The sequence below is a fragment of the Microcaecilia unicolor genome, chromosome 3 (assembly GCF_901765095.1).
Source record: "Microcaecilia unicolor chromosome 3, aMicUni1.1, whole genome shotgun sequence".
Lineage (NCBI taxonomy): Eukaryota > Metazoa > Chordata > Amphibia > Gymnophiona > Siphonopidae > Microcaecilia > Microcaecilia unicolor.
The window spans coordinates 2,017,445-2,030,739 of NC_044033.1; the positions used below are offsets into that span (position 1 = coordinate 2,017,445).

General features: G+C 47.4%; 1 protein-coding gene across 2 annotated transcripts in view; it reads left to right on the forward strand.

The window, feature by feature from the left end:
- PTK7 (protein tyrosine kinase 7 (inactive)) overlaps positions 1 to 13,295 on the forward strand; it is a 370,128-nt gene that overhangs the window by 200,636 nt on the left and 156,197 nt on the right. For both annotated transcript variants that reach the window (XM_030195698.1, XM_030195699.1), the window contains exons 10-11: positions 7,578 to 7,697; positions 7,803 to 7,952. In XM_030195698.1, coding sequence (XP_030051558.1) covers positions 7,578 to 7,697; positions 7,803 to 7,952 — 270 coding nt within the window. The remainder of the gene's footprint in view (positions 1 to 7,577; positions 7,698 to 7,802; positions 7,953 to 13,295) is intronic.

Below are 13,295 nucleotides of genomic sequence, written 5' to 3' on the forward strand. Positions count from 1 at the left end.
ACCTTGGACTCCTTTGGGAGGAAGGCCTACCATTCTTCTATGCTCGTGGCCAAAATTCAGTCCTACCAGCTCTACACGAGCATACACATGCGGAACAATGTGCGGCAGTTGGCGGGCTTGGTGGATGCGCTCCCCCCTGAGCAAGCCAAGCCTTTTCAGGAGGTGGTCAGGCAGCTGAAGGCGTGCAGAAAATTCCTGGCCAGAGGGGTGTATGACACCTTTGATGTTGCGTCCAGGGCCGCTGCTCAAGCTGTGGTGATGCGCAGGCTCTCATGGCTGCGTGCCTCCGACCTGGAGAATAGACTCCAGCAGCGGATTGTGGACTCGCCTTGCCGTGCGGATAACATTTTTGGAGAGAAGGTCGAACAAGTGGTAGAGCAGCTCCACCAGCGGGATACCGCATTCGACAAGTTCTCCCGCCGGCAGCCTTCAGCATCTACCTCTACAGGTAGAAGATTTTTCGGGGGAAGGAAGACTGTTCCCTACTCTTCTGGCAAGCGTAGGTACAATCCTCCTTCTCGACAGCCTGCGGCCCAGGCTAAGCCCCAGCGCGCTCGCTCTCGTCAGCAGCGTGCGCCTCAGCAAGGCCCATCGGCTCCCCAGCAAAAGCAAGGGACGAGCTTTTGACTGGCTCCAGCAGAGCATAGCCGACATCCAAGTGTCAGTGCCGGGCGACCTGCCGGTCGGAGGGAGGTTGAAAGCTTTTCACCAAAGGTGGCCTCTCATAACCTCCGATCAGTGGGTTCTTCAAATAGTCCGGCAAGGATACACCCTCAATTTGGCCTCAAAACCTCCAAATTGTCCACCGGGAGCTCAGTCTTACAGCTTCCAGCACAAGCAGGTACTTGCAGAGGAACTCTCCGCCCTTCTCAGCGCCAATGCGGTCGAGCCCGTGCCATCCGGGCAAGAAGGGCTGGGATTCTATTCCAGGTACTTCCTTGTGGAAAAGAAAACAGGGGGGATGCGTCCCATCCTAGACCTAAGGGCCCTGAACAAATATCTCATAAAAGAAAAGTTCAGGATGCTTTCCCTGGGCACCCTCCTTCCCATGATTCAGGAAAACGATTGGCTATGCTCTCTGGACTTGAAGGACGCCTACACGCACATCCCGATACTGCCAGCTCACAGACAGTATCTGCGATTTCAGCTGGGCACACGTCACTTCCAGTACTGTGTGCTACCCTTTGGGCTCGCCTCTGCGCCCAGGGTGTTCACAAAGTGCTTGGCTGTAGTAGCAGCGGCACTTCGCAGACTGGGGGTACACGTGTTCCCATATCTTGACGATTGGCTGGTGAAGAACACATCCGAGGCAGGAACCCTGCAGTCCATGCAGATGACTATTCGCCTCCTGGAGCTACTGGGGTTTGTGATAAATTATCCAAAGTCCCATCTTCTCCCAGTGCAGAAACTCGAATTCATAGGAGCTCTGCTGGATTCTCGGACGGCTCGCGCCTATCTCCCAGAGGCGAGAGCCAACAACTTGTTGTCCCTCGTCTTGCGGGTGCGAGCGTCCCAGCAGATCACAGCTCGGCAGATGTTGAGATTGCTGGGCCACATGGCCTCCACAGTTCATGTGACTCCCATGGCCCGCCTCCACATGAGATCTGCTCAATGGACCCTATCTTCCCAGTGGTTTCAGGCTGCTGGGGATCTAGAAGACGTGATCCACCTGTCCACGAGTTTTCTCAAATCCCTGTATTGGTGGACGATTTGGTCCAATTTGACTCTGGGACGTCCTTTCCAAATTCCTCAGCCACAAAAAGTGCTGACCATGGATGCGTCTCTCCTGGGGTGGGGAGCTCATGTCGATGGGCTTCACACCCAAGGAAGCTGGTTCCTCCAGGAACGCGATCTGCAGATCAATCTTCTGGAGTTACGAGCGATCTGGAACGCTCTGAAGGCTTTCAGAGATCGGCTGTCCCACCAAATTATCCAAATTCAGACAGACAACCAGGTTGCCATGTATTACGTCAACAAGCAGGGGGGCACCGGATCTCACCCCCTGTGTCAGGAAGCCGTCAGCATGTGGCTCTGGGCTCGCCGTCACAGCATGGTGCTCCAAGCCACATATCTGGCAGGCGTAAACAACAGTCTGGCCGACAGGTTGAGCAGGATTATGCAACCTCACGAGTGGTCGCTCAATTCCCGTGTAGTGCGACAGATCTTCCAGGTGTGGGGCACCCCCTTGGTAGATCTCTTCGCATCTCGAGCGAACCACAAAGTCCCTCAGTTCTGTTCCAGGCTTCAGGCCCCCGGCAGACTGGCATCGGATGCCTTCCTCCTGGACTGGGGGGAGGGTCTGCTGTATGCTTATCCTCCCATACCTCTGGTGGGGAAGACTTTGTTGAAACTCAAGCAAGACCGAGGCACCATGATTCTGATTGCTCCTTTTTGGCCGCGTCAGATCTGGTTCCCTCTTCTTCTGGAGTTGTCCTCCGAAGAACCGTGGAGATTGGAGTGTTTTCCGACCCTCATCACACAGGACGAAGGGGCGCTTCTGCATCCCAACCTCCGGTCCCTGGCTCTCACGGCCTGGATGTTGAGAGCGTAGACTTTGCCTCTTTGGGTCTGTCAGAGGGTGTCTCCCGCATCTTGCTTGCTTCCAGGAAAGATTCCACTAAGAGGAGTTACTTCTTTCTATGGAGGAGGTTTGTCGTCTGGTGTGACAGCAAGGCCCTAAATCCTCGCTTTTGTCCTACACAGACCCTGCTTGAATACCTTCTGCACTTGTCTGAGTCTGGTCTCAAGACCAACTCCGTAAGGGTTCACCTTAGTGCAATCAGTGCATACCATTACCGTGTGGAAGGTAAGCCGATCTCAGGACAGCCTTTAGTTGTTCGCTTCATGAGAGGTTTGCTTTTGTCAAAGCCCCCTGTCAAGCCTCCGACAGTGTCATGGGATCTCAATGTCGTTCTCACCCAGCTGTTGAAGCCTCCTTTTGAGCCACTGAATTCCTGCCATCTGAAGTACTTGACCTGGAAGGTCATTTTCTTGGTGGCAGTTACTTCAGCTCATAGAGTCAGTGAGCTTCAGGCCCTGGTAGCCCAGGCCCCTTACACCAAATTTCATCATAACAGAGTAGTCCTCCGCACTCACCCTAAGTTCTTGCCAAAGGTTGTGTCGGAGTTCCATCTGAACCAGTCAATTGTCTTGCCAACATTCTTTCCCCGTCCTCATTCCTGCCCTGCTGAACGTCAGCTGCACACATTGGACTGCAAGAGAGCATTGGCCTTCTATTTGGAGCGGACACAGCCCAACAGACAGTCCGCCCAATTGTTTGTTTCTTTTGATCCCAACAGGAGGGGAGTGGCTGTAGGAAAACGCACCATATCCAATTGGCTAGCAGATTGCATTTCCTTCACTTACGCCCAGGCTGGGCTGGCTCTTGAGGGTCATGTCACGGCTCATAATGTTAGAGCCATGGCAGCGTCGGTAGCCCACTTGAAGTCAGCTACTATTGAAGAGATTTGCAAAGCTGCGACGTGGTCATCTGTCCACACATTCACATCTCATTACTGCCTGCAGCAGGATACCCGACGCGACAGTCGGTTCGGGCAGTCAGTGCTTCAGAACCTGTTCGGGCTTTAGGATCCAACTCCACCCCCCGAGGGCCCTGTTTGTTCTGTTCCAGGCTGCACTCTCAGTTAGTTGGTAAATTTTTTAGATCAATCTCAGTTATGTCCTCGCCGTTGCGAGGCCCAATTGACCATGGTTGTTGTTTTGAGTGAGCCTGGGGGCTAGGGATACCCCATCAGTGAGAACAAGCAGCCTGCTTGTCCTCGGAGAAAGCGAATGCTACATACCTGTAGAAGGTATTCTCCGAGGACAGCAGGCTGATTGTTCTCACAAACCCGCCCGCCTCCCCTTTGGAGTTGTGTCTTCCCTTGCCTTTGTTTTTGCTACATATGGGACTGACGAACACGAGCCGGTTCGGGCGGGAAGACGGCCGCGCATGCGTGGTGCGCATGGGCGCGCGAGGACTAGCAAAGGCCTTTGCTAGTGAAGTTTCCGATTGGAGGGGCTGCCGTGGACGTCACCCATCAGTGAGAACAATCAGCCTGCTGTCCTCGGAGAATACCTTCTACAGGTATGTAGCATTCGCTTTACCGTTTTCCTCTCCACCACCTCAGGTGGGAGGGCATTCCAAGCATCCACCACTCTCTCTGTGAAAAAATACTTCCTGACATTTTTCTTGAGTCTCCCCCCTTCAATCTCATTTCATGGCCTCTAGTTCTACTTAGAGACTTTACGTTCATCATTATTTATTATCATTATTTTTATTGTTGTATTTTATTATATGTTGACCTCTTATTGTATATTTATTACTTATTTTAATGTTGTATTTATTTGATTCTGTATATGTATTTGTTTGAAAGATTTATTTGATTTATGTTTTTATAGACTCCTGATGCAGGCCTGAAGGCCGAAACACAACAGTTGTGTCGAGTCTTTTCTTCAATAAAGAAGTTTTTATGATATTGTCTCCAGGATTTGTATTTCCGTAGTCAAACATCCCACTTTTTACCTATATCTCTAGTTCTACCGCCTTCCCCTCTCCAGAAAAGGTTCGCTTGCAGATTAATACCTTTCAAATATTTGAACTTCTGTATCATATCACCCTGTTTCTCCTTTCCTTCGGGGTATACATGTTCAGGTCAACAAGTCTCTCCTCATACGTCTTGTAACGCAGATCCCATGCCATTCTCGTAGCTTTTCTTTGCACCCTTCTGCATCCCCAGCCTTCAATCCCTAGTACTCATGGCTTGGAAGTTGAGAGGCTAGGAGTTGGATTCTTCAACTGCATGAGAATGTCTTTTGTATCCTGCTAGCTTTCAAGAAAGATTCCAGTAAAGAGTTCATATAAGTTTAAGTGAAGGGGGGTTTAAATAGGTTTGCATGCAATTGAGGCAGTGCTTGCAAATCTATCTCATGCATATTTATTGTGGATATTCTGAAAACCCGATGGGACTAGTTGTGCGTTGAGGACTGGGTTGGGAATTGCTCCCATGGACAGTCCACCCAGCTTTTTGTTTCTTTTGAGCCTAACAGTATGGAAGCAGCCAGTGGGAAACGCACACAATCCATTTGACTAGCGGACTGTTCCTTTACTTATGCCCAGGCTGGGCTGACTGGAGGGTCCTATCACAGTTCACAGAGTTAGAGCTATGGCTGCATCAGTAGCCCTCCTAAGATCAGCTGCCATAGAGGAGATTTGCAAGGCTGCAACATGGTCATCGGTCCACACATTCACATCTCATTACTGTTTAGAACAGGATTCCTGACGCAATAGACAGTTTGGTCAAATAGTCTTTCAGAATTTATTTGGGGCTAGAATCCAACTCCTCCCTGTCAGCCCATTATTTTTCTGTTCCAGATGGTTCTGTAAAAAAAAAAAAAAAACTTCAAATCATTATAAAATTAAAAATAAATACATCTTAGTCCTTGAATGTTGCAGGCCTATTTTTTTTCCTCCCCTTTTTATTTCAGGCAGCCTGGTAGCTAGGGATTCCCAAGTGTGAGATTGTCCTGCTTGTCCTCAGAGAAAGTAAAGTTACTCACTTGTAGCAGATGGTCTCCAAGGACAGAAGGACATATACTCTCACATACCCGCCCACCTCCCCTAGGAGTTGAAGTCTATTTGCTATTTAATTAGACTGCCCTGGTCCCATGCGGTGATGACAGGCAGTAAGGCATGCTTATAAAGGCTTCTGGAAATTAAGCTGAGAAGCATCTCCATTCTGGGTTCCATCAATGACATCACCTATATGTGAGAATTCCTGCTGTCCTCGAAGAACATCTGTTACAGCTGAGTAACTTCGCATTACCATGGGTTAGCAGTGCAGAAAGAGTTTCAGCGTGGGTGTTAATGCATGCGGAAACCCTGACCTTACACTGAATTAAAACAAATGTAAATGTGGTGATTACCCATTCCTTGGCCATGCAAGAAAAAAAATGTTTTTGCCATTCTGCCAACACGGGAATATTTTTACCAGGTATGGGGCAGTGTAGAAGGGTTGGTTGAGAGGAGTGGGTGTCTACCGTCACCCCTTCTCTCCCCTGAACCCTGCCCCAGATTTTTTTTTTTGCATTGGCTCCTATCTCATTCCAACCCCCCCTATGCACACTTCAAAAATCTTTCCCTGGTAGTCTAGTGCCCCCCACCTCACCCACACTTCAGAAACATTTTCTTGGTAGTCTAGTGGCCCTTTCTCAGCCGAATGCCTCTTTCCCCGACTAAAAAAATGTGAACAACTAATGCAGTGCTTCTCAACCCAGTCCTTGAGACACATCTAGTCCCATCAGGTTTTCAGGGTATTCACAATGAATATATACCAAGAAGGCTGTGCATGCAAATCTATCTCCTGCATATTCATTGTGGAATTCTGAAAACCTGATGAGACTAGGTGTGTCTCAAGGACGGGGTTGAGAAACACTATCTTAGTGTCTAGTGGCACCCTCTCAACTGGCACCCTGCCTTGTGTGGTGTATCCTGGGAATGTTCCGCCATGGGTCAGTCTGCCATACAAGGGGAAAAGATGGCAGTGCTTGGAGGCAGGAGCAAGTGGGCATTGCTCCTGCATCTTAAGGTATGACGGGGGGGGGGGGGGGGCAGGGATTGGGTGGGGGGAGGGGTACCACTGGATACTGGGGATTAGTTTTTTGAGTTGGGAGGAAGGGACTGAAGGATGCCAGTAAACAGGGAATGTTTTTTTTATGTCCGGGGAAGGGGATACCTGGGAGAGGGGCAGTGCAGGTGGGGGTGCCACTAGATACCAAGGATTAGTTTTTTTTGAGTTGGGAGGAAGAGAATGGAGGTTGCTACTAGATAGCATGGAATTGGTTTTTTTTTGTGTCTCGGGAGAGAAGGGAGACATGGTGGATGGGGGTGCCACTAGACACCAAGGATTAGTTTTTTGAGTCAGAAGAGGGAGGGGGAGGTCCATGTTGGGTGGGGGAATTTTTTTTCTGAAGCAGAGGGTAGTCAGGTCAGTGGTGGATGCAGCTAGAAACCAGGTATTGGGAGTTCAGCAGAAGGAAGTGTTACGATGCAGATACCGACAGCTTGGCTCTGTCGTATGCTTCTGTTTTTATATGTTGCTGTTTCTGTCAGTGTCTGAGCCAATCACCGCTCACAGGAAGAGTGAAATTTTGAACGAGCTTTGGATTGGTGCCATGATTCTAACGGAACAGTAATTTACTTGTTCTTTGCTTATAGCAGTGGTTCCCAAACCTGATCCTGGAGGCACCCCAGCCACTCAGGTTTTCAGGATATCCACAATGAATATTCATGAGATAGGTTTGCATGAGGTGGAGGCAGTGCATGCAAATCTTTCATGAATATTCATTGTGGATATCCTGAAAACCTGACTGAGGTGCCTCTAAAGCAAGGTTTGGGAACCACTGGCTTATAGCATGCCGCAGTAATTTTGCAGCACTAATTTCAGCTCTACTGTGAAACTTTCTGCATTGGTCCCTCTGTCAGTTACTGTAGATGTTGATCCTTTTTTAGGGTATGGTTCTTCTCTAGGGCATCCTGGATGTTAACAATGTGCAAAATAATTTCTGTACTCTTTTAGAGAAGCTGAAATTTACTCCTCCCCCTCAGCCCCAGCAGTGCCTGGAGTTTGAGAGACCAGCAACATTGCTATGTTCTGCCACAGGACAGGAAAAGCCCTCCATTTACTGGACAAAATTGGGTAAGTGTAGGTCAGGCTGTAACTTGAGGATAAGTCCTATATGGGAAGCAAAAAGAACATCTGTTTCACCAGTCTTGATATTCTCTTTCTCTCCCTCTCTCTCAGACGGAAGCAGCATGCCAACTCATGTTCAGCCAAACTCAGGGATATTGTACTTCCGCAATGTGACTCGGAGCGATGCTAGCAACTACACTTGCATTGCATCTAACAGCCAGCAGGGGGAGATCAGAGCTGTAGTGCAGCTCATTGTTGCGGGTGAGTACTGAAGCTTGCCACCGGCCTAGGACAGCCCACATATGTTATACAAGGAAAAAGGGATCTTGACAGGTTTCTCTGAGGACAAGCAGGCTTATAAGTACATAAGTATTGCCATACTGGGACAGACCAAAGGTCCATCAAGCCCAGCATCCTGTTTCCAACAGTGGCCAATCCAGGTGACAAATACCTGGCAACATCCCAAAAAAGTACAAAACTTTTTATACTGCTTATCCCAGAAATAGTGGATTTTCCTCAAGTCCAATTTAATAATGGTCTATGGACTTTTCCTTTAGGAAGCCGTCCAAACCTTTTTTAAACTCCGTTAAGCTAACCGCCTTTACCACATTCTCTGGCAACGATTTCCAGAGTTTAATTACACGTTGAGTGAAGAAAAATTTTCTCTGATTCGTTTTAAATTTACTAGTCCTAGTATTTTTGGAAATAGTAGACATGGAGCAGACACAGTGAAGGATATTAAAAACATTTTTCAATTAGGGAAGCTGTGGAGGAAGTCCACAGCAGACAGTCCACTACCACGAAGAGTCAGAGACCAGTTTCAATACAGAGGAAGGGGAAGGGGGAGAAATTATCAACTATCTGCCTGATATTCAACACTATTTAACTGGCCAGGAATGTCTTCTGACCAGTCAAATAGCGCTTAACTGGTTATCTGGGAATATTCAGCGGGAGAGAGCCGGTTATCTCCCGCCAGATATTCCCAGTTAGTGCTTTGCAGATAACCGGCTACATCATGCGATATAGCCAGCTATCCGCAAATACTCAGCGCATTGCCAGCTAAGTCTAGTGGCCAAATTGGGCTGCTGAAATAGCAGGTCTATCTTTGGTCAGTTTAAACTCAACCGGTTAGCACTAAATATTGACTTGGCCAGTTATGTTTAAACTGGCCAAAAATCAACCAGATATTCAGTGCCAGTCACCAGAAATGGCCCGGCACTGAATATCTGGGCTCAGCTCTGACCACGAGAGTCAGCCTAGCCTGGCTAACTGTCGCAGTCTGAATATTGGCCACTATGATTCTACAAAAAAGGTTTTTAATTTCTTCAACTGTGTCTGCTTCTATGTCTATTTCTGGGACCTCCTTTTCTTTTGGACAAAACCTCCTTTGGCAGTAATGAATTGGTTAGTTAATTTTAGAAATTTGACCTTGAGTCTTGGTTGGTTCTCTTCATCCATTGGCAATATTGTGTTGACGCCAATTCCTAAAGCAGCTGGCCTAGATCTGTCCCAGGTTGTAAATTTTTGACAATACCAACTATACCTTTTCTTTCAAAATTGATTGAATTTTTGGCAGGCCTTCAGATGTCTGATTACCTTGAAAAATGTATCTACTTCGGGTTTCTCAATATGGATTCAGGCATTTTCACAGTATTGAGACCCTACTACTTGTTTTGACCTCTAAGTGAAAAGTAATCTTAGTAAAGGTGGTCAAATGGCCTTGCTGCAATTTGACATCTCGGTGGCATTTGATACAGTAGACCATAAAATTCTATTGTTCAAGCTATCAGAACTAGGGTTTACAAATTATTTTTTTTGATTTTCAAAAACTTGTATTGAGTCTCCACAGCTTACAGTATACAATATTGGGGTGATATCCCTAATATCGTCTAACAACAGTACTAAGATTCCATGCTCTAGGCTAATACAACCCCCAACTGTATTCCTTCCACCCCTTCCCTCCCTCCCCGTATCATGGTGGTGCTGATCTCTGTTCTCGAAATTGTTCATATGGTTGCCAAACTTTGTTAAAGGCTCCCATTTCACCTCTCTTTACTGCAGTCAATTTTGACATTTGGTAAATAAAGTCCACTTTTTGAAGTACTCTTTGTACCTCAGGTGGCTGCTGCTGTTTCCAGGCTCTGGCTATAGCTATTTTTGCCGCCACCAGATATTGAATAGCCAACTTATGCTGGACTGCTGCAATTGATGCCGGCTTAAAATGTAAAAGACAGTTTTCCGCTCTACATGGAAAGGGCTGCTGAAGAACCTTACTGATCAGCGCAGTCACAGTCCTCCAAAAATCTTGTATCCTTGAGCATTCCCACCAGATATGCATGAATGACCCTCTGGCTCCACATGCCCGCCAGCACTCTGCCGATAACTCTGGGTATATGCGCTGCAGCCTATCTGGTGTATAATACCACTAGTAATATATTTTAAATCCATTCTCAGTCGTACCCTGTGCCATGGATGGTTTAAACCGATACCGGTAGCCTCTCTTCCAGGTCTCCTTTGAGAATGAGCATTGCAAGGCCATCTCCCATCTATTTACATAATATACCTGGGAGTCTGTTCGCTGTAGCAGCACCAGGTAAAGGCACGACACACTCCCTCTGCCACCACCCTTTCTCAATGCTATATCCAAAGAAGTTTCCCCCAGACCCAATTCCTCCCGTGCCTGGGAGTGAATATAATTACGCACACAACAGTAAAACCCTTGATCCCTAGGCGACAGCCCATACTCCTCCTGCAATTCTGCAAATCCAATTACCCTATCATTGTCCCATAGCTGGCTCAATGTGTGTAACCCCGCTTGGGCCCAATGCCTGTATACCAACTCAGTGTCCCCTAGTGGAAAGCCCGGGGCCCTGCATATAGCTGTCTGAAGAAAATACTTTCGCTTTGGGAACCATCGCTTCCTTATTTGATACCAGGTGGACAGTATATGACTTACTCCTATTGGCACCCTTCGCCATATGTCCCTCAGGTCCTTCCCCGGTATCCACAGTATATCCCCCACTGCATGCATCCCCAGCCAGGCCCTTTCCCAGTGTAGCCATTTTTTGTTAACTGTAGGATGCCAGTCTGCCAATATTCTCAATTGGGCCGCTTGATAATATAGAAAGAAGTTTGGAACTCCCATCCCCCCCCTCGCCGGAGGTTGTAACATTATGGCACGCCTCACCTGCGGTGGGCGCTTCCCCCAGATAAAAGCAAATACCTTTCGATTGAGGCGAGCAAAGAAGCTCTGAGGAATTGGGATGGGGAGTGCCATAAAAAGATACAGCAATTTAGGAAGCATTAATGCGCCCCATCCACAAAATATTCAGTCCCTCCCATCTATCAAGCTCTGCTAATAACTCTGCTATCTTCGTTGGAAAATTTGCCTCAGAGAGCTCCTCCACTTTCAGAGTTATCTGTACCCCCAAAAACTTAATAGATTTAGTTGCCCACACAAAAGGGAACGCTGCTGTCATCCGTGGTAACCCCTGCCTAGGCACCGTGATATTGAGTAGCTATTTCTTATTGATGTTTACCTTAAATCCCGACCTTTCCCCATATTGCCTCATTAATTCAACAGCTCTCCTCACAGAAGGCTCGGGATTCGTCAGTGTCAACAGGATATCATCAGCGAACAGCATCAGCTTATGCTCCCTCTTCCCTCTAACCACTCCTCTGACTCCTGAATCTGCCCAAATGGTACAGGCCAGGGGTTCAATAGACAGGGCAAACAGTAAAGGTGACACTGCACATCCCTGTCTAGTTCCCCTTTGGAGCTTTATTGGCTCAGATTACGTACCATTGATTTTTAAGATCGCTAGTGGGGCCTGGTATAGTAGTTGCAGCCATTTCAGATAGCATCCCCCTATCCCTACTCTTCTCACCATAGCAAACAGGAACGGCCATTCCACTCGATCAAACGCTTTTTTGGTGTCGACCGATAGCAGTACAGCCGGCTCCTGTTCATCCCTCACCTGTTGTATCACATGCAACAAACACCTGGTGTTATCAAAGGCCTGGCGCCCTGATATGAACCCCGTCTGATCCTCATGGATTAGCTTAGGCAATACTATTTGCAACCTTTTTGCTAGAATTTTTGTGAGAATTTTATAGTCTACGTTTAAGAGAGATATCGGCCTATAGGATCCGCACTGCTGTGGATCCTTCCCAGGTTTAAGCAGTAGTATTATAGCTGCCGGTCGCCATGAGTAAGGCAATTCTTGCGCCTGATCAAATGACTTAAAAAACCTTAGTAATAACGGCGCCAATATAGATACATATAACTTATACACTGTAGTGGGGAACCCGTCTGGACCCGACGCCTTGGCCTGCGGAAGATCCCTGATAGCTTCTTTGAACTCTTCCAACATTATTGGTGCCGATAGTTTTTCCCTTTCCCCCTGTGACAGCCTGGGGACATCTACCCCTTGTACATACTCCTCTATATTTACGGGGCCAGATTCCACTTCCGATTTATAGAGGTTTGAATAGAATTCATGAAAGGTTGCTTGAATGTCCCCTGTTTGGGTGACTATCCTGCCTTGCGGGGTTATAAGACTAGTGATAAAATTACAATGGGCTTGCTTTTAAGTTTGTTGGCTAGCAACCTGCTCGCTTTTTCCCCAAATTCATAATATTCCTGTTGCACTTGCTGTAACTGACTGGCCACCTCCGCCATCTGTAACTCATTAAGCTGTAATCTATTCTTATGACGCTCCCTCAGGGCTCTCCTATCCGTGGGGTCTGCTTTATGTTGCCGCTGTGCTTGCCTTATATTTTCCCCCACTTTCAATTCCTGAGCATCTACTACTACTTCTACTTAACATTTCTAGAGCGCTACTAGGGTTACGCAGCGCAGTACAGTTTAACAAAGAAGGATAGTCCCTGCTCAAAGGAGCTTACAATCTAAAGGACGAAATGTCAAGTTGGGGCAGTCAAGATTTCCTGAATAGAGGTATAGTGGTTAGGTGCCGAAGGCAACATTGAAGAGGTGGGCTTTGAGCAAGGATTTGAAGATGGGCAGGGAGGGGGCCTGGCGTATGGGCTCAGGGAGTTTGTTCCAAGCATAGGGTGAGGCGAGGCAGAAAGGGTGGAGCCTGGAGTTGGTGGTGGTGGAGAAGGGTAACGAAAGGAGGGATTTGTCTTGAGAGCGGAGGTTACGGGTAGGAACGTAAGGGGAGATGAGGGTAGAGAGGTAAGGAGGGGCTGCAGATCGAGTGCATTTGTAGGTCAGTAGGAGAAGCTTGATCTATTAGATTGTAAGCTCTTTGAGCAGGGACTGTCTCTCTTTGTTAAATTGTACAGCGCTGCGTAACCCTAGTAGCGCTCTAGAAATGTTAAGTAGTAGTAGTAGTAACTGTATGCGGTACCTAATGATGAGGGTCCCAGAAAGCAACAAGGCAAACGATCTGCAAAATCCAACGTGGAAAACAAACCAGCAGATGTATAATATCCAAAAAGACTTTATTGAGGATACCGTGTATGAAACAAATGCCCGACACAGGCCGTGTTTCGCCCAACAATAGGGCTGCGTCAGGGGCTATAATAAATAACAAACGTATAAAATTAGAAATATGTGAAATTATAAAACATAAAATTACA